General features: G+C 38.0%; 1 protein-coding gene across 1 annotated transcript in view; it reads left to right on the forward strand.

Annotated features, from left to right (window-relative positions):
• LOC114707213 (transmembrane 9 superfamily member 2-like) overlaps positions 1–20,819 on the forward strand; it is an 86,451-nt gene that overhangs the window by 37,797 nt on the left and 27,835 nt on the right. The window contains exons 9-13 of the mRNA XM_037198811.1: positions 3,002–3,110; positions 4,131–4,263; positions 6,714–6,833; positions 7,235–7,292; positions 20,261–20,420. Of these exons, the coding sequence (XP_037054706.1) occupies positions 3,002–3,110; positions 4,131–4,263; positions 6,714–6,833; positions 7,235–7,292; positions 20,261–20,420 (580 nt within the window). The remainder of the gene's footprint in view (positions 1–3,001; positions 3,111–4,130; positions 4,264–6,713; positions 6,834–7,234; positions 7,293–20,260; positions 20,421–20,819) is intronic.

Below are 20,819 nucleotides of genomic sequence, written 5' to 3' on the forward strand. Positions count from 1 at the left end.
CAAAAGATAGCATCTCTTAGACTAAGTGGTCCTTGAACTTGTAACCTTGCTTCTACCCCCAAATGCTGGGGTTACAAGTATGCATATCCATGCCTGTCTTATTCTCAGTCTGTAGTATAAGCTGGTCTTGAAAGTTCCCACTCTCCTGCATACTGGAATTATAGGCCTACATCACTTCTCCTGGCTTATATATTTTATTTTAAATCTACACATAGTAATTGCATTTATTTACAGGGACAGTGTGGCATTTTAGTGCATGTATATTGGGGTAATTGGAATACCTATTACCTCAGATACATGTTATTTTATTTTTGGGGGAGCATTCAAAGTCATCTCCTGATTTTGAAATATACAATAATTCTTGTGAACCATATGTATCTTACTGTTCTTCGTTTTGGTATCTCAGTAAAATTGTGCTAGCCTTTTTATTAACCAGTAATTTTTTAAAATAATTTTTTATTTAATAAATTTTCTTTCCTTTTATACACCAACCCATGTTCTCCCTCCCTCCTCTTCTCTCGCTACCTCCCCACCCACCCCCATCACCTTCTCATAGAGGGTAAGGCCTCCCTTGGTAGTCAACACAGGCTGGCATATCAAGTTGGATCCAGACCTAGCCCCATCCCACCCCCACTACATCAAGACTGAGTAAGGCATCGCACCATAGGGAATGGGCTCTAAAAAGCCAGTTCATGTACCCAGGATAAGTCCTGGTCCCATTGCCAGGGGACCCACAAACACATCAAGCCATGCAACTTTCACCCACATTCAGAGGGCCTAGCTGGGTCCCATGCAATTTTTTAATCATGTGTAGATTTGTCTGGGGGTTGGAGATGACAGAAGGCATTGGTTTTGATTTTAGGATTTTTTAAAAAATTTAATTTTAGAAACAGTAGTAGTTGATAGATAGGGAGTCCTTGGAGTTTTTGCTCTGACTCTTGCAAATATAAAAGTCTTAGTCTATTGGCTTAGAGGTCAGGAAGCCTGTGACTCCTAAACTTTAGCTCACAGTGCTGTGCTCCAAAATGAAGTTTGTGATATTGATTTTACTTCTTATTTCTCCTTGGGGATAGATTTTTAAATTATTTATTATTTTGCCACAATTTCTGCAAGAGATCAAGCCAGCCCAAATCTCAGCATGGATAAGAGAGAGACTTACAGAGTTCTCCCTCCTGTTGAGGAGCTATTGGTAATGGGTGGCTGCTGGGGTAGGCTCAGTCAGTTTTCTTTGGAGATGTGGTACCTGAGAGGCAGCGCCAAGTGGACTCAGTGGGAATAAAGAACACATGGTGGTGGGGAGATACAGGAGGAAGTTGGAAGTCAAGGAGTGGGGGAGGACTTGATCAAAACATGTCAATAAAATTCTTAAGCCAAAAATTAAAGATCATTTATTTATCATGTATGGATGCATGTGGAAATCAGTGGACAATTTATGAGAATCAGTTCTTTGTTTCAGTATGTAGGTTATAGGGAACTAATTTGGATCTCAAGGTTTCACAGGAAGTGTCTTTACCTCCTGAAGTATCTTGGTGGCCTGATGTTTTGAAAAATTCTGAAATAAAGCCAGGTGTGGTGACTCATGCCTATAAATGTAGCACTTCAGGAGTATGCCAAGGCTGGCCTCAAACTTCTGATTCTCTGTCTCAGCCTCCTAAGTGTTAGAACCACAGGAGTATACAAATATGTCTGTCTTCAATGCATTTAGTCTTTGGTCTAAATTTAACCTTAAAAAATGCATAGGCTGAGTGATAATTTTGGATGTCTTTCTTTTACAGCTCACGTATTTTCAATGTTCAATTAAACAATTGAAATCAATTGCGATTAGTGGCACAAGTCCCTCACGAGACTGGGCCTGTCAACATCCTGTCCCAGGCAGGGAAAGGCTCATGAGTAGGACCTCTTCCCCTAGATACATATGGCAGATAATGATAGCTCACAAAGCCCTTCTCTTCCCTGAGTATCTGTAGGTAATTAATGGTTGCTGGGGGAGAAGAGACTTTTTCAGTGTGTAGCCACTGCTAAGGAGACTATACTCCCAGGTCTTTTTGTTCCTTACCCAGGATCCTATAAGCAACCTTAGTGAAACTCACAAATGAATGAATGAATGAATGAATGAATGAATGAAGAAAATGGAAGAGAAACTAGGTAGGAAGAGGAGGGGGATCAGCGGGAGTAGAAGGGAAACAGTAGAATGTAATGAGGTGAACATTCTAAAATTACATTATTATGTGTGTGTGAAATAAATTTAAAATTCTACTTCTCAAAAACCACAAAACAAATAAATTAGAAATAAAAAGAAATTTAACTTTTTTTTACAAATAAATTAGAAATAAAAAGAAATTTAACTTTTGTAAAACTTTTTTTAATTGCATTTGTCATAGTTATTTTTTTGTTGCTGTGAAGACACACAATGACCAAGGCAACTTATAAAGAAAGCATTTAATTGGGGGCTTGCTTACAGTTTCAGAGGTTAGTTCATGACCATCATGGTGGGCAGACAGGCATGGTGCTGGATCAGTAGCAGACAGCTTAGGCTTTATCAGCAGGTTGGAGTAACTGGGTCTGGCATGGGCTTTTAAAACTTCAAAGCCCACTCCCAGTGACACACCTCCTCTAACAAGGTCACACTTTCTAATCCTTCCACCAACTAAGAACTAATCATTCAAGTATATGTGCCTTTGGAGGCCATTCTCATTCAAACGACCACAGTCACTTATTTTTATTTATTTGTGTGGTATGTGTGTGGGGTGGGGGAGATACCCAGAGAGAGGGGGAAGGAGGGAGAGAGGGAGGGGAGAGAGAGAGACAGAGAGATGGGGGAGAGAGAGGAGAGAGAGAGGAGAGAGATAATGATTCAGAGGACAACTTGAAGGAGTCAGTTCCCTCCTTCAACCATATGGGTTCCAGGGATCAAATCCAGGCTCAGTCTTGGTGGCAGGCACATTTACCTACTGAGCTACCTTGCCAACCCTAACTTCTTTTTCTTTCCAAAAATTTCTAGACTCGTAAACTCCTTTTTTGTGGTACTTTCCTTGTGTGGAGTGGTGATTATCATCATTTTAAAGGGTATCTGTAGAGATATTGCCAAATACAGTGGAACAAAACTTTCTGTAAGTAAAAATTGCACATTTTAATTCAACTTGATATATATTCTGCTTGGTTGTCAGTTGTTGAATTTTTACTTAGAGTATAGTACCTTGACTATAACACATTGCTGCTGTCTAGCAATTTTGTATATTATAACAGTGATTCTCAGCCTTTCTAATGCTGTGACCCTTTAGTTCAGTTTCTCCTGTTGTGCTGACCCCCAACCACAAAATTAGTTTCATTGCTACTTCATAACTGTAATTTTGCTACTGTTAGGAATCATAATGTAAATATCTGTGTTTTTCTTTTTTTCTTTGGTTTTTCGAGACAGGGTTTCTCTGTGTAGTTTTGATGCCTGTCCTGGATCTCACTCTGTAGACCAGGCCTGGCTCTGCCTTCTCAGTGCTGGGATTAAAGGCATGCGCCACTACTGCCCTAATATCTGTGTTTTTCAATGGTCCCTGTGAAAGGTCCCTTTGACTCGGAAGGGGTTGCAACCCATAGGTTGAGAATCACTGAATTATACAGTCAAAGTATAGAGTTGTATAGATTTGTTTTCAAGTGTAAGTTTATTTAGAGACTTGTTTGCCAACAACTCTGGTTATATTTTGTATATGTTTCTGATGACTAAACATATCATTTTAAGAAACTCTTAATTGGCTTGAAACGTGAGATAGAAATATCAAATGTTGCAAGGTAGTATAATTTATGTTATATTATATTTACTGTTTTGGTTCTTGTAAAGGTTTGCATATTGATGAATTTTGAATTTCTATGAATCTGTTGAGTTTCTTAGGTTAAATAATTTTGCTTTCTTTGTGAAAATACAGCAAACTGTGTGCTTTATATAATTAACATACCCCTCTAATGCAAAACATAATTTAAGAGAGTGATTTATTTATGTAGCAGGCTCACGCAGCATCCAGAAAGCTGCTGAATCCATAGCCATTGCTTTCCAGTTAGTTTGTCTTGAGTGGAAAATTCCATTTCCTGTAACTTGTCATATTAACTTACATGTTTATTAAAGAATTTCTCACATGCAGGTATACAACCGGAGGCAGTTTGGATGGAGGATGATTCATGGGAGTGTATTCATGCCCCCAGAACATGGAATGTTGCTGTCAGTTCTTCTTGGTCAAGGAACACAAGTTTTCATAATGACATTTTTTTCTTTATGTGAGTACATTCAGGTATAGCTTAAGCATTTGTAGTGAACTGCTGACATGTGTTAGACTTTAATTCATAAATACAAAATGAGCTTGAAAAATGTACCCTCAATTGCAGTAAAATTCATGTTTTTTAGTATATACATTTGTGTCTTTTCAAATTCTGGATGTGAGTTTGAGAATGTTCCTATATCAGTTCTAAATAATTTGTTTAAAAACTTCAGCACAGCCAGACATAGTGGCACATGACTTTAATCCCAGCACTGAGGAGGCAGAGACCGGCAGATCTCTGTGAATCTTAGGCTAGCCTGGTCTACAAGAGTGAATTCTAGGATAGCCAGAATCCATAGTGAGACCCTGTTTTAAAACAAACCAACAAAAAACAAAACCAAATTTAAAAAACAAAAACTCAGCATATATTTCTTACCTCATAAGGTAGATGCACCATTGAAAATTGGTATGAATAGAATATTTTCAGTGGATTGAGGAAACACCTGAAACAAAGGCTAACATTTTGAAATACCATGCAAGCTTAAGTTCAGGGTTTTGATTTTTCTGGTTGTTTTTTTTAGACAAGGTTTCTCACTGATCTGGAACTTGACAACTAAAGTAGGCTGGCCAGCCAATAAAGTGCAGAGAGTCATCTGTCTACCTCTGCAGAGCTGGGATTGTGCACCACAATGTCCAATTTTTTTTTTTCTGAGGCAGGGTTTCTCTGTGTAGCCTTGGCTGTCTTGGAACTTGTTTTGCAGATCAGGCTGGCCTTGAACTCAAACTCATAGAGATATGCCAAGTGCTGGGATTAAAGGTGTGTGCCACTACCACTGCCTAGACTTTTTTTTATAATTTATTTTTATTTATTTATTTATTTTTCGAGACAGGGTTTCTCTGTGTAGCTTTGCGCCTTTCCTGGAACTCACTTGGTAGCCCAGGCTGGCCTCGAACTCTCAGAGATCCGCCTGGCTCTGCCTCCCGAGTGCTAGGATTAAAGGCGTGCGCCACCACCGCCCGGCTTTTATAATTGATTTTTATTTTATGTTCATTAGTGTTATGCTTCCATGTATGTCTGTGTGAGGGTGTCAGACCCCCTGGAACTGGAGTTATAGACAGGTGTAAACTGCCATGTTGGTGCTGGGAATTTAACCTGGGTCCTTTGGAAGAGCAGCCAGTGCTCTTAGCCACTGAGTCATCTCTCCAGCTCATATCTAATTTTTTAAGAACATATTCTTGGTATTGAACTTGGGTCTTTGTACTTGCAAGGTAAGTACTTTGTAGACTGAACTATGGCCTCAGCCTACAATTACAGATCTTTAAGTGTATAATTGAAATGGTATTCTTATTTTTCATTTTTTTAATCTGGTGTTTACTTATGTAGAGTTTCACGTAGCTGAGGATAAAATTGAACTTATAATCCTCTTTCCTCCTCCTCCCAAGTGATATTATAAATAGACATGTGTCACCACAACCAATTTATGAAACTCTGGGGATCAAACCCAAGGCATAGTACCTTCTAAGCAAGAGTGCTACTAACTGAGCTATAATCCCCAGGCTTCTTTTTTATTTTTTGAGACAGGGTCCCATGTAGCGCTGACTAGTCTAGATCTCTCTGTGTAGCCAAGGCCTTGTTCTCCTGATCCCCTTGCCTTCACTTCCCAAATTCTAGGACTCCAGGTGTGTGCTTCCTTGCCCAGCTTCATTACTGCATCGGTAGTAGTCAGTCTAACAATGACCTACAAACATGTGCTGTTTTAATTTATGAGCTCAAAATGGAGCTTATCACTGTTTGATAGCCAGAGCAATGATTTTATGAGTGAAGTTGTGCGAAAAATGGCTTATTAGATGTTTCAGAGGTCAATGATAATTTTAAAAGTCCAAATTGAGGACACTTTCCACGCCCCTGAAACTGTCTTACTTTGATATTTTTATTCCTCACTTTGACAAAATACAAAGAAAAGAAATTATTTTTTGTTTGTTTTTGAAGACAGGGTTTCTGTGTATCAGCCCTGGCTGTCCTGGAACTTGTTCTGTAGATCAGGCTGGCCTTGAACTCACAGAGATCCTCCTGCTTTTGCCTCCCCAGTGATGAGATTAAAGATGTGTGCCACCACTGCCAAGCTGAGAAAAGAAAATTTTGAGGGGAAAGTAATTTGCTATTCTTGGGGTGACTATTTGGACAGGGAAGGGGAAACAGTGCATGATTTTGATCTAGTGAAATTAAAGGCTAATTCATCTATCGAACTTCCATATACTTTTACCTGAAAATCAAATCTTTTCATTTGAGAAACTGTCAGGGAAGTAGATAACTGAATATTGTTTGTTTGCAATATGATTTAAGTACTTCCCTTAGAACATTTCCTTGTGTTTTGTTTTACATAATGCTTTAATGGGGGTAATGCTTAAATTCCTAGAAAATCTGGAGGCTGTTCTCATGTAGTTCTCATTTTATTTTTCTGCCTTTAGTTCTGGCTGGCCTTGGCTTTCTTACCCTTGCTGATCAAAGTGCTTTAATGAACTATGCTATTGTGCTGTGGCTCTTACTGGAAATCCCTGCTGGATATGTGTCTGCCAAAATGTACAAGAGTAAGCATTACTACTGTTATTATTTCAGAAAGTTGGTGTGTTAAATGTAGAAATTAAAAGGCCTTAAAGAAAAAGATCAGAAAAATTATAAGGAATTTTAGTCAACATACTCAGTTGTAATTTTGTACTGATTACAGTACAAGTGTAATGTACTGATCACATTACCATATTTTTTAATTTAATTTTAATTTTTTGAGATAGGGTTTTTTTGAGTAGCCCTAGCTGTCCTGGAACTCACTCTGTAGACCAGGCTGGCCTCAAACTCACAGAGATCCACTGCCTCTGCTTCCCAAGTGCTGGGATTAAAGGCGTGCGCCACCACTAACCAGATACACAACAGTATTTGTAAAATGGTCTAAATCAAAGCATTTCAGTAACTGTTCTGTTTTTTGCTTCCTCAGCATTTAATGGTAGAAACTGGAAGATGCATTTTATGCTGACATCATTATTATTTCCTGGGTTAGTATCTTATATTCTCTTCTCCATATACAATTATGTTCTTTCTTAGGTTTCATTTTGTACACTATAATGAAGAGTAGGAAGGAGTTGATTGACCACTATGTTTTCTGTAGCTACAATAGTCTACATTTAAACTCTAGTGTAAAGAAATGGCAACTGTACTGTTACATGTTCCATTTTCATCTTTGTTTTTGAAGCGGATTCTGTCAATGCTTATCATAGTTAAACGTCTTGCATTACACATCATACTGTAGTGACAATTTACGAATGGCATTTTGTTATTCTCCTTGTTGCTGCCTTCAGTGATTATTTTTTCCTGTCTCTCCTTGTCACTGCAGCATCATTAGTGATAGTTGTAGGTACATTCACAGTCAATGTGGAGGTGGGACTGCTGCTATGCAGTGGCTGTGAGAGTAGTTCATTCAGTCTCTTAATGACTCTCTCTCTCTCTCTCTGTGTGTGCGTGTGCGTGTGCGTGTGCGTGTGCGTGTGTGTGTGTGTGTGTGTGTGTGTGTGTGTGTGTGTGTGTGTGTAGCTGAGTGTCCCTTTATGTCTTAGCTGGTTCTCTTCTCACAATACTTCACTTAGGATTTTACCTCTATATTTCTTGAAGTTTTTGTCTTAGTTTGGGCTGCCACAACAAAATGCTATAAACTAGATAATTTGAAAAACAGAAATGTACCTTTACACAGTTCTGCAGGCAACTGAGTTTGAGGGTGCTAGCATAATTGTGCTCTACTGAGTGCTGTCTTTCTGGCTTTAAAATTGCCAGCTTCTCTCCAAGTCAGAGAGATTAGGAAGGAAGATTGGGAAGGGACGGAGGGCTGTTCTCTGAGATCTCTGCTTTTAAGCTCATAGTGCTAATCTCCTAGGGTTCTCCATTCACAACCACATCTAAACCTAATTATGTCTCAAAGGGCCCATCTACCAATAGAACATTGGTGGCTAATACTTTAACATATCAATTTGGGAGAACACAATTCAGTGCACATCACATTTTTAATGCCAAGGGAAAAATATTCCTTGATATGTTTTGAAAGGTGATCCTTTATATGTAAGGAAAATATTATTGGATTGTATCTTAATTGTATCCTGGTGCTATAATCCTTATTTACTTAAAACCATGTCTTTAAAGCTACAGGTATATTACAACAGAAGAATCGCTCTTATCCTGAAAATATTATAGAGCAGATATGAGGGAAGTATACAGTGTGTTCTGACTAGTGGTAGAAAGACAGCAAACATTAACAGTGCTGAGACTCAGTATAGTAACATAAATGATATACTCCAGTGATGTTGTCAGTAGATAGATAATCAATTTCATCTATATGTAACTTGTTTACTCTAAACTCAAGAGAAAAGGTTAAGATCTTTGCTACTTTAAACATTATAAAATTACACATCAGATCTATATTCCTCAGAATTTTTGACTGACTTAATTAGCATAACGAATTGCTTCTCATCTTCTCCTTGAATAGAGCCATCTGGCTTTCTGTAACATACACTCAAATGAGAATAGGTGGTCTTTTCTGAGGTGAATGGTTTAATGCACTTTCATAAGAAAGACATGTCCTAGACAGTTTTTCAGATATATTTTGCTTCAAGTTCAAGACTCAGATGAATCTGAAACTGAATATATTTGGTAACAAAGTGCCAGTACAAATATCATTATCTGTAATTGTAATACCAAGGTAACCCATGCACACACCAGCTTCAGGGGTCTAGCGAAGCAGCTCAGCAGGGAGGGATGCTTGCTGCCAACCAAGCCTGAAAACTTGAGTTTGAGCCCAGGAACTCACATGATGGAAGAGAGAACTAACTCCTGCAAGTTGTCCTCTGACCTCCACATGTGTGCTGTGGCATGTACATGCACAGCATGTATCATCCATCCATGCAAACACATATAAAAATAAATGCTTTAGCAAAAGGATCAGTCACTGCGCTGGATAGTTATTCATTGATCTTACTGCAGGATTTTTGTTGTTGTTGTTTGTTGTTGTTTCTATATTTAGTAAGGACCTTGTATGAAATAAATAGAAAATGACCTTGAAATTCTGCTTTTGAATAATTAGGAACTAATGAATTGTTGAGATAGGAGGAAGGAATGAAAAAGTGTGTAAAATAGTAACTAGTAACAATTCTACTTGGTAGAAAGACAAGGGGTTACGAGAGTATGCATTAAATATAGTGGAGGTTCAGTGGAGGAAAAGGCGACTTCAGTTCGGCCCACCTGGGAAGGCTTTACAAAGGCAATAACACTTAAACTATGATTGGAAGGACACTTTACCACTATTGTGATCCTTTCTGTTCCCTTCTCATTTCTTTTACAGCCTGGCTCAATCTGTTGTTGTTCCTCCCTTGGACATCTATTTTACCTTTTCACTGAATCCATTCTTTTTATTGCTTATAAATTACTCAGCTCTTCCTTTCTATTCCTGAGACTACCACTTTTCTTCCTTCCCTCCCTCTCTTCTCCCTCTCTTCCCTCCCTCTGTGGTGGTATTGTGTTCCCCAAAATATTGTGTACCTTAATAAATTTATCTGGGGTCAGAGAACAGACAGCTACTAGATACAAAGGCTAGAAAATGGTGGCACTCACACCTTTAATCCTAGCATTCCAGAGATAGAAATCCCTCTGGATCTCTGTGAGTTCAAGGCCACATTGGAAACAGCCAAGCATGGTGACACGCCTTTAATCCCAGAAAGCCAGCCTTTAATCCCAGGGAGTGGTGGTAGAAAGTAGAAAGATATATAAGGCGTGAGGACCAGAAACTAGAAGCATTTGGCTGGTTAAGCATTTGGCTGGTTAAGCTTCAGGCTTTTGAGCAGTAATTCAGCTGAGACCCATTCCGGATGAGGGCTCAGAGGCCTCCAGTCTGAGGAGACAAGACCAGCTGAGGATCCGGCGAGGTGAGATAGCTGTGGCTTGTTCTGTCTCTCTGATCTACCAGCATGGACCCCAATAACTGGCCTTGGGTTTGATTTTATTAATAAGAACTTTTAAGATTCCTGCTACATCCCTCCCTCTCTCCCTCCCTCTCTCCTTTCCCTCTTCTTCTTCCTTTCCCCCCTCTCATTCCTAGAGCTACCCAGAGCACTGCACATGCTAGGCTAGTGTCAATTCAAATCTTTGTTTTTAAAACTTCATTACAAGTGTGTGTGTGTGTGTGTGTGTGTGTGTGTGTGTGTGTGTGTGTGTGTATTGAATGTGTTCAAGGCCAAAAGTGTCCTATGGTGTGTGTACAGAGGTCAGAAGGCAACAGGCAAGAACTAGTTCTATTCTTCTCCCATGTAAATTCTGGAGACCAAACTCAGGCTACCAGATTTCAAAGCAAGTGCCTTTATCCACTGAATCATCTCACAGGCCCAAATCTTTACTCTTTTGTTTTGTTTTGTTTTTCAAGACAGGGTTTCTCTGTGTAGTTTTGGTGCCTGTCCTGGATCTTGCTCTGTAGACTGGGCTGGCCTCGAACTCATAGAGATCTGCCTGACTCTGCCTCCCGGGTGCTGGGATTGAAGGCGTGAGCCACTGACCGCCTGACAATCTTTACTCATTTTTAATTGGTTTTTTTCTCCATTCCCCTTGCCCACAATCTTCCATTCTTAGTCCCTGTGGTAGTTTGAATGGGAATGACCCGCATAGACTCACATGTTTAAATGCTTGGCCCATAGAGAGTGTGGCCTTGTTGGAGTAGGTGTGACCTTGTTGGAGGAAGTGTGTCAGTGTGGGGTGAGCTTTAAGTTCAAGCTACACCCAATGTGGGACACAGTTGCTTATGCTGCCTGTGGATCTAGATATAGAACTCAGTTCCTTCTCCAGCAGCATGTCTGCCTGTACACTGCTATGTTCCCTGCCATGATGATAATGAACTAAACCTCTGAAACTGTAAACCAGCCCAATTAAATGTATTCCCTTATAAGAGCTGCCTTGTTCTGGTGTCTCTTCATAGCAATATAAACCCCAAGACAGCCGACTAGTGCTGGGATTTCAGCCATGTGCCACCATGCCTATCTACTAGTTTCTTTTTTTTTTTCTTTTCTGTTATTTACTTTTTTTTTGAGGTAGAGTCTCTTGTCACCCAGGCTAGCCTTGAACTTGCCATGTGTCTAAGGATCACCCTGAATTTCTCACTCTTCTGCCTCTACTTCCCAAGTGCTAGGATTCCAGGTATTCACTATTGCACTCGGCTTTATGCAGTGCTGGGGACCAAAGGAGCTTTGTGTTTGCTAGGCAAGTGCTCTGATAATTGAGATCCATAACCAATCCTACCTTGTTTCTTTCTTGTCACATTTTGAAAGTTTTTTTATGTACATAAGTGATTTCCCTGACATAGAATTTATAACAATTTCTTGTAGTGCTTGTCTTTTGTATAGCAAAAGACATGAACATGGATTGTGTCCTGTTTATCAATGCTTTCTTTTATAGATGTGCTTTTTATTTTGTATGAATTATATTACTTTTATGTTATTTTATTTATTTTATTTTGCAGAACTGGGAATTAAAACCAAAGCCTTGTACATGCAAGGCAGGTGCTTTTCTATTGAGATCGTTGCCCGGGCTGATTTGAATTTTGTTTTGTTTTGTTGAGACAGGGTCTCACGTCTATGTGGCCCTTGCTGGGCTGGAACTTGCTATGTATGTCCAGTTGGCCTCATGTTTGTAACAACCCCTGCCTCTTCTCCCAAGTACTGAGATTTGAAGCACCACACCCAGCTTTTGTTCCACTTTCTAGATTTCAAATTTTTTACTGCTTCTTTTGCATTATCACTATTGAGTTTTTAATTTATTCATTTTTTGTTTGTTTTTGAGACAAGGTCTTGCTATGTTACCTTGACCAGGCTCAACTTGAGTCAATCTTCTTGTCTCAGTTTCTCAAGTACTGAAATTACATATGGGCATCACCACATTGAGCATCTTTTTGTTTTCTGAATGTTCATTTAAAATATAGCTTGTCAGGGACAGAAAAGTGTATTACTGACACAGCAATTATTACTTAGCATGCATCTTTTCTATTGCTGTCATAAAACATGAACAAGGTAACTTATAGGAAGGACAAGGTTTTGTTTGCTTTTGCCTTTGTTTTTGCTGATGACCCCACGGGGAGAGTCTACAATGATAAGGAGGGATGGCGACAGGTGCCTGGAGCAGGAAACTGAGAGATCACATCTTCAACCACAAGCACAAAAGCAGAGGGAGAACAAACTTGAAGTAGGCTAAAGCTATACATTCTTAAAGCCTTCTCCAGTGATGTGTTAAACAGAGGCTTTTCTCTGTCCTGCCCCATACCATAGCTATTTCCAAATAATCACTCAGAGGCTTATATTACTTATGTTTGGCCAAGTAGCTCAGGCTTATTACTAACTAGCTCTTATATTTAAATTAACCCATATTTCTCATCTATGCTTTGTCACATGGTTTGTGGCTTGTTACCTCAGTTTTTACATGTTTTGCTTCCTTGGTGGCTGGCTGGTGTCTGTCCCGACTCTGCCCTTCTTACTCTCCATCTTCAATTTGATTGTACCACCTAACCTTATTCTGCCTTGGGATTGGCCATACAGCTTTATTTATCAACCAGTGAGAGCAACACATATTCACAGCATACAGAAAGACTATCCCACAGCAGACATGCATCTTCTAGCAAGGTCATACCTCCTAAAAGTGCTATAACATCCCCAAACATCACCACCAACTGGGGACCAAATGTTGAAGCACCTCAGCCTACAGGGTACATTTCTCTCTCATCTTGTCTGTGTCTCATGGGTTAAGATACTAATGAGCTAACTGCATATACATTTTGATGGATAGTGCCATTTCTTTTGTTTACTTTCCCCTTTTGAAAATTGTTTTTAGCCTCTATTTTTCATGTCTTCTTCAAAGGCCTAACAACTGCTATTTATGTATATGTATGTATGCATACTTTTATATATGTATATGTGGGATATTCAGGCATAATGGCACATGTCACAATCCCAGTGTTTAGGAGACTGAGGCAGGAGGATCACCTCAAGTTTGAGGTCAGCGTATTCTATATCAGGAGGTCTTGGCCAGGCTGGGCTACATAGGGAGACCCTGTTAAATGTGTGGAAATAAAATAATAAACACTACCAATATATAGTGACATGTAGAGACTCAGAACTTCTCTGTGAGTTGAACCAGACACTCTAGTTTCTAGTTTCTGTTTTGTCTTAATTTGCTTGCTCTCTCTCTCTCTCTCTCTCTCTCTCTCTCTCTCTCTCTCTCTCTCTCTCTCTCTCTCTCTTTCTCTCTGATATGTGCATGTGTAGAGACCAGAGGAGGTCATTGAGTATCTTGCTTCTATCATGCACCACCTTATTCTTTTCTTTCTTTTTTCTGGAAACCTCTTGGAACATTATCTTTAGGGTTTAAATATTTGTCTGGTCACTTTCCCAAGAGATGTATTTTCTAGTCTCCTGTCTGAGGAGTTACTATCTGATTATTAGTCTTCTAAGAGGTATGTGGGAGGAAAAAAAAGTGTCTAAACCTGCAAAGGTTAGTGTGCATTTGGCTACTTAAATATTTCTGAGTATAGTAGCCAATTCTTTTGCCATCTGGTGTTCTCAAGCCCAGAGAAGAAACCTCCAAATATCTGCTGGGAGGGAGGGAGGTGATAGAAGTATTTACTTCTCAAAAGAATTTCACAAAATTCTCTTCCTTTAGTCACTTCCCACCTCTTCCTGTTACTCATAGAATACCTGCTGTTATCAGTTTCTGACCCTTTTATGGGCTCTGTAGTGTGAATTGTTTTTTTTCTCACATTTCTCACTGCCGGCATGGTTTCTTACATCTTTTTTATTTTCCATTTCCTGCTTTCCTGTTCTTTTTACTTGTGTAAAAAATGCTTTTTTTTTTTAAATTTTACTTTATATGCATGTCTGTGTGCCTGTGTGTTAGTATGCACATGTGAATGCTGGCATGTGCACTAGCCAGAAGAGAGTGTCAGATTTCCAGAATCTGGGGTTCTAGGCAGTTGTGAGCTGCCAGATGGATGTGGATTCTAGGAACCAAAGTTGGGTCCTCGAAGAACAGGAATCACTTCTCTTTTTTCCTGTTTCATTTTTACATTTTTTTTTTTTTATTATTTGTGTGTTTGTATGCATATGCACATGAGTACATGCACACACCTGTGTAAATGATGTGTGTGTGTATGAAAGTGTGGGTATGCATATGCACATGAGTACATGCACACACTGTGTAATGATGTGTGTGTATGAAGTGTGGGTATGCATATGCACATGAGTACATGCACACCTGTGTAATATGTGTGTGTGTATGAAATGTGTATGCATATGCACATGAGTACATGCACACACCTGTGTAAATGATGTGTGTGTGTATGAAAGTGTGGGTATGCATGTGCATATGAGTATATGCACACACCTGTGTAAATGATGTGTGTGTGTGAGAAAGTGTGGGTATGCATGTGCCACAGCATGAGTGTGGTCAGAGGAAAACTTTTGGGAGTCAGTTCTCTCTTTCCAGTGTGGGATCCAGGGACTGACTTGGGTCATCAGGTTTGTGCAGCAGCCACTTTTACTGGAGGAGTCATGCCATTGGTCCTTTAGTTTCTTTTTTGAGACAAGGTCTTACTTGCCATGGGCAGCCCAGACTTGATTAGTGCTCACGCTGTACAGACTGGCTTGTTTGGAGTTTCTTACTATTAGTGAGACACAGTCTCACTTGGTAGCCCTGGCTGGCTCAGAACTAGCTATGTAAACCAGGTTGGCCTCAAGCTTGCGAGTATCTTCCTATCTCTGCCTCCCAAGTTGTGGCCTTACAGCTATGCTACACCATATCCAGTTCAGGAAGCACTATTAACTGCTAAACATCTCTGCATTCCCCAAACGAATGATTTAAAAATTTTGTCTTTGGTATCTATCAAGAATTTCATGCATAGATACAATATATTTTGATGATATCCATTCCTTTCCTCCTTCCAACTTCTCCCAGATTTCCCACATTCCCCCCACACCCCAAGGTCTCTTTATAACCCACTGATTACAGTTAGTGTTGAATGTATGTATGTGAGTGTAGGGCCGTCCATGGGAGTATGGGCAGTATCGTTCAAGTCACTGTACAACACAATGCTATTTATGCATGTGTAATCACTAAATTCTCACGGGTTTTATATTAATTATGAATGAATTTGCCAAATGTCATTTTATGTTAGGTTTTTAGTGTATTTCTTTCTTTTTTTTTTTTTTTTTTTTTTTTTTTTTTATTTTTGCTCATATGTCTTTTATGTGTTAGGTTTTTAGTGTATTTCTTTAAATAGATCTTTAAAATAGATCTTTTGGAACTCCTATTTGTTCTTTTCCTTGCCCACCTTTTGTGTTCCTATCTTATCTTCCCTCCCCAAGCATTTTTGTTATTTTAATTTTGTGTATGTCGGTGTTTACCAGCATGTAAGCCTCTGCGCTACAGGTGTACAGTGCGTACAGAAGCCAGAAAAGAGTGTCAGAGCCCTTGGAACTGGAATTACAGCTGGTTGTTAGCTTCCATGTGGGTGCTGGGTATCAAACCTAGGTCCTCTGGAAGAGCAGCCAGTGTTCTTAAATGCCAAGCTATCTCCCTGCATTTTTATTTTTTATGTTCCATCCCCTTTAGTATTTTCAGGTTTTGTCTTCTTTTCAGAAAAAAAAACAGTTTTTGTTTGTTTGTTTTTTAATGCTGAGAACACTCAAGCTCTTATATATGTTAGGCAAATACTCTATTGCTGAGATACAGCACCATTTTGTAAAACATTCTCTTAACTCCCTTCTTTTTGGCCTCCTGGAGAATGAATGTGAACCTGCCTCTTAGTTAGGTCCTTGTTTCTTGGTTCCTTTCCCTTCTCTTCTTCAAAATGTTCTGCTCCTATTGTTCCTTCTCTACTCTTGGCACTTCTCTCTTTAAGTTATGGCGTTAGTTTACATTTAACATAATACTAATCAGGATTGACACTTGTCATTTTGTTATTTTCTATGTATCTTGTAATTCATCTCTGTTCCTTCCCTTCCTTACATGAAAGAAAACATACTTGTCTTGTGGGACAGGCTTTTTCACTTAACATGTTGAACTTCAGTTCCACCCATTTTCCTGCCAATCTAATTTTACGTTTTTTATGGCTGGATAAAATACCACAGTTTTCTTCATTCCTCTTCTTATGAGTACGTGGGAGTGATTGTATAGTTTGGTTCCTATGCATAGTGCTACACATAGCAAAACTGTAACCCTAAAAATGGTTTTAAAAAAAGGAAAAAAGAGAAAAGTACATGAACATCTCCATTGTCATTGTTAGTAGGATTAGCTGGGCTTTTGCTTTAATTTTGTATGTTATATGTCAGTTGAATATTTGGCAAATATTTTGTTCCATTCTGCAGACTTGCTTCATTGTGTCAATTGTTTCTTTTACTGTACAGAAGCATTTTAATTTTATGTAATCCCATTTATCAAATCTTGTTACTGTTTTCTGAGCTTTTGGAGTCCTATTCTTCATAAATCTTGAATCAGTTCCCCCTATATTATCCTGTAGAAGCCTCAGAGTTTTAAGTCTTTTATGAGTCAATTTTTCTATGAGTTGAGAGATAAACATAGTTTCTGTTTTCTACACAGTACTGGAAAAGAGAATGCAGTTTTAAATTCATAAACCAGATATGGTATATGCAGTTGATAAGCATCATAAAGTACTAGAATTCTTATCTCTTAAAATATACTAATTTGAAAGAGAATTTCAGTTTCTCAATTTATAAATGGATTTAGATTTATATGCAATAAGGCTATATGCTAGTAATAGTTTTTCCTCTATGTAACCCTAAAAGTGATAAATATTAGGCTAAAAGTATAAATGAATGATAAAATAGCAATTGACTAGCGTATACAAGAGCCTGGGTTAAGGCCTAGCACTGCAGAAGAAAACATAAAGTGATAGACAAGGAAGAAGCAACATGATTTGATGGGTATATATTGAGACATTAAACTGGAAGAAAGCTTGAACTGTCACATTCAGTACTGGTTGAGTGACTTTGGTACGTCCCATAGCTTCTCTGAATATCCATTTCCTTGCCTGTAGTAACCATGCTGCAATGTTGTTTGGAGAAATAAATGAACTGATGGATTGTGGAATTGTTTTTTGAGCTGTAAAATGTTTTGTCCTTTTCTAGTTTCTTAGCTCCCTCTGTTCATTATTCTGCCCTAGTATTTCTCATGTTGCATTGTAATTTATTTGTCTTTGACTATCACTAGGTTATCTTTTTTTTAGAAGCAAGTTTTTTTGTTTATCTATCTTTGAACATCAGTAGATACTTTATGAATATGTAAATAACTGTTTCACGTGAAAGGGGGACCCAGGTGACTCAAGTTTAACTCTAGATGTTCTGCTTATCATGCTATTAAAAGTTTAGAAATAATAAGGTTGACATAGGAAGAAATTTTCAGGATGCAAAAGCGTGATGATACAGAATGGTTATAGATTTATTTAACCTCATATTAACATTCTAGAGCATACTTCCTAAAGGAAAATTGTTGAGATGGTTTAATTGAGTTTATGTTTAAGAAAGGAGGTTATGATTTGTCAAGTGAGAAGTAATTTTCTGGTTAAGGAATGATAACAGCTGAAATGAATCTCAAAAGTAGGAAATTCGGCAAAGGAATATTATAGCTAAATAAATTCATTAGAGCAGAAAGGTATTAAAAGTGTTTTGAGGAGTATGGTTAAATCATGGAAAACCAGTCTTCCTTATAAGGTACAAAACATTTTAAAAATGTGAAGTAGAGGTTTTGTTGTCATTTGAGAGAAATTGAAGGTGTATTTACAGGAGAATATAACCATTTAAAGAGTAGATAGATATACCTACTGAAAGCACATTGCTAGAAAAGATCTTAAATGCAAGCAGGGGTGAGGGATAGTGAAGGACAAATAGTAAAATGAAAGAACAAATAGTAGAAATTAGTTTAAAAATAATGAAGTAACTTATAATTGAAAAAGAGAAAGTATCCAGTACAGTGTTCCTGAATAAGGCATTGAAAAGAGATAGCAAATATGAAGGCAACATTAGAATTCTAGTTTTTGGAATGGACCTTCAGAGAACTTAAAATGGAAGTTATTTCCTGAAAAGTAGAATCAATGTTTAACTGGTTGTGTATCACGGGGTGGCTACTAATATGTTCCCTCTCTCTGGTGATGGATATGATTGCTGGGAGAGTTCGGGGATAGTTACCTTACTATAGAGATGTTTTCAGAGGATAGTCAAAGGTAGACATTTGTCTCAAACAAGGCCCATAGAAAGAGCCTATTATGAGCCTGGAGTGGTGGCACACACCTTTAATTCCTGCCCTCTGGGTTATTCATCTAATTTTTTTCTATGTGGTATTGTCCTCTTGTTCTGTTTTTGCTGTTCTGTTGTGCTGTTTTTTAAGACATTTTATCAGATCCATCTCTTAACCATTTTATTGAGGTTTTAATTTCTCTTGTCATATTTTTAACTCCCAAGAGCTCTTTTATTACCTCAAAAGTCCTTAAGATTTCCTCTTCTTGTTTTATGGTTGTAATATCTCTGCTAATTGCTCCAAGGATGCCTTATGATAGATTTTTGAAATCATTCTCCTGAGTTTGAAGGCTTCTTCACAAGAAGTCTTCTGCTGAGGTGGGGGAAGGGATGTTATTATTGGGCTGTGACTAGTGGGAATGGAAATTTGTAGGTTCCTTAACTTCTTAACTTCTTAGGCTGACTTTCATAAGTCTCTTCTATGCACACTTAGAGAAGGACTTGGCCTCTGAGCATTCCTCAGCCTTTTTGAAACTCTCAATATAAATACCATTGCCTCTCAGCTTTCCCTGTTGTGAGGTTGGATGGCAGCTTTCTCCCATTATTGACTTAGTTACTATTTTTCCAGCCACTGTCTAGAGCTAAAATTTGTTCCAAAGTTTTTCTTCCCTATATCTCTAAATTTTTGCGATTGTGGTCTCTTATAATTCCTTTACTATAATTTTATCAGGGTTTTAAAAAGGAAGCAGATTCAAATACATGATGAGTTCAATATGCTATCTTTAGTCAGACTCTAGTTAGTTAGGTCTTTATATCTTTTATGGCAATTCCTTTTATGTTTTAACTACCACATTATACAGACTATTTTTGGCTCCTTGGTTTTGTCATCTTTTCCCATAGGTTGACTCCCCAAACACATGTACATATACATAATCTTCCTGAGAAATTGCATTTAATTGTAACAAATTGGAGTTTAAACCTCTTCAGCTCATTTTTTATTTTTATTTTTGAGCAGGGCAAACATAGATTAAGGAAAAGTGAGAAAGACCTCTTGAAAGTAGGATGGTCTTTAAACGGGATGAATACCTCTTTAGTTCATCCTGGACTTTGATGGAATAAAGTCTGTTTTCCTCAATGCTCAGAGACTTCCATAAGTTACTCACTGTCTATACTTTTTCAACTTGTTTTTTGGGTATTCTAAAACAATTATAGTCATCCCCACACTGACCCTTACTCTTATCAGTACACAAATTTATCTGGAACAAACAGAGACACAATTAATATTGCCTGGTGATGTAACTAGTTCATTTGACAGTTGTTATGGTGATTTTGAGTGCATCATACAGGCTATTTCAGTCTAGGTTCCAAAAGTCTGTTTTCCATATATGTTGTTTCTTCATTGGGTTCATTATATTGTATATTGATATATTAATCTATACCTTATTTAAATTCTGCTAGATTTTGAAGATATAAAGATGAGAGGACCTATAAATCATGTCCTATAACAAATTACTGTTGCATGAGAGCATGTTTAAGTCTCAGCTTAAGGACCAATTTGTGCATTGTGATGTAGTATGTTTCTAGGGTTTAACATTGTAACTATTCTCACCAAAAGAATGTTCTGATATTTGCATTAAACATGTTTATGACATTTTCCTGGAAGTATATTGTGTAATGATATTCTCCAACCCCCCCTTCCTCAGAATTATCTTCACTGATATATTTATTATGAATTTAAGTCTTTGGATGGAAGGTTCATCAGCTGCTGTATCCTTTGTTACATTGGCAAGTGTCTTTGCTGTGTGCTTTGGAGTTTCAATACCACTAACATTTTTGGGAGTGTACTTCGGGAAAAAGGAAGAGGTAAACTTTCAGAACACTGCTTTTGACTTTTGAGTGATGCCTGAAATATTTCACTGTGTATATGCTATATATAAAATATAAAATTACCACTGAAAACAATATTATAATAATTTTTGAACTGAAGATTTAAAGATAAGTAAAAGACAGTAGCATTTTAGAACATACTGTTTAATATACTTCCCATACCATAGGGCATTTGCATTTCTTTTTATCTCTCATGAACAAAATTAAAAGAGCATAGTATAGAAAAGCTAACATAAACTACTTTGGAAAGTAAATGATTTTATAGTGGGAGAAGAGAACAAAGATACAATTGAGAAATGGGATGTTCAGGTACAGACTTCAAGTTAGCCTAATTCTATGTATAGGAGAAAAGGAACAGATGTGGCCATTCTACAA

Source organism: Peromyscus leucopus, chromosome X (genome assembly GCF_004664715.2).
Source record: "Peromyscus leucopus breed LL Stock chromosome X, UCI_PerLeu_2.1, whole genome shotgun sequence".
NCBI lineage: Eukaryota > Metazoa > Chordata > Mammalia > Rodentia > Cricetidae > Peromyscus > Peromyscus leucopus.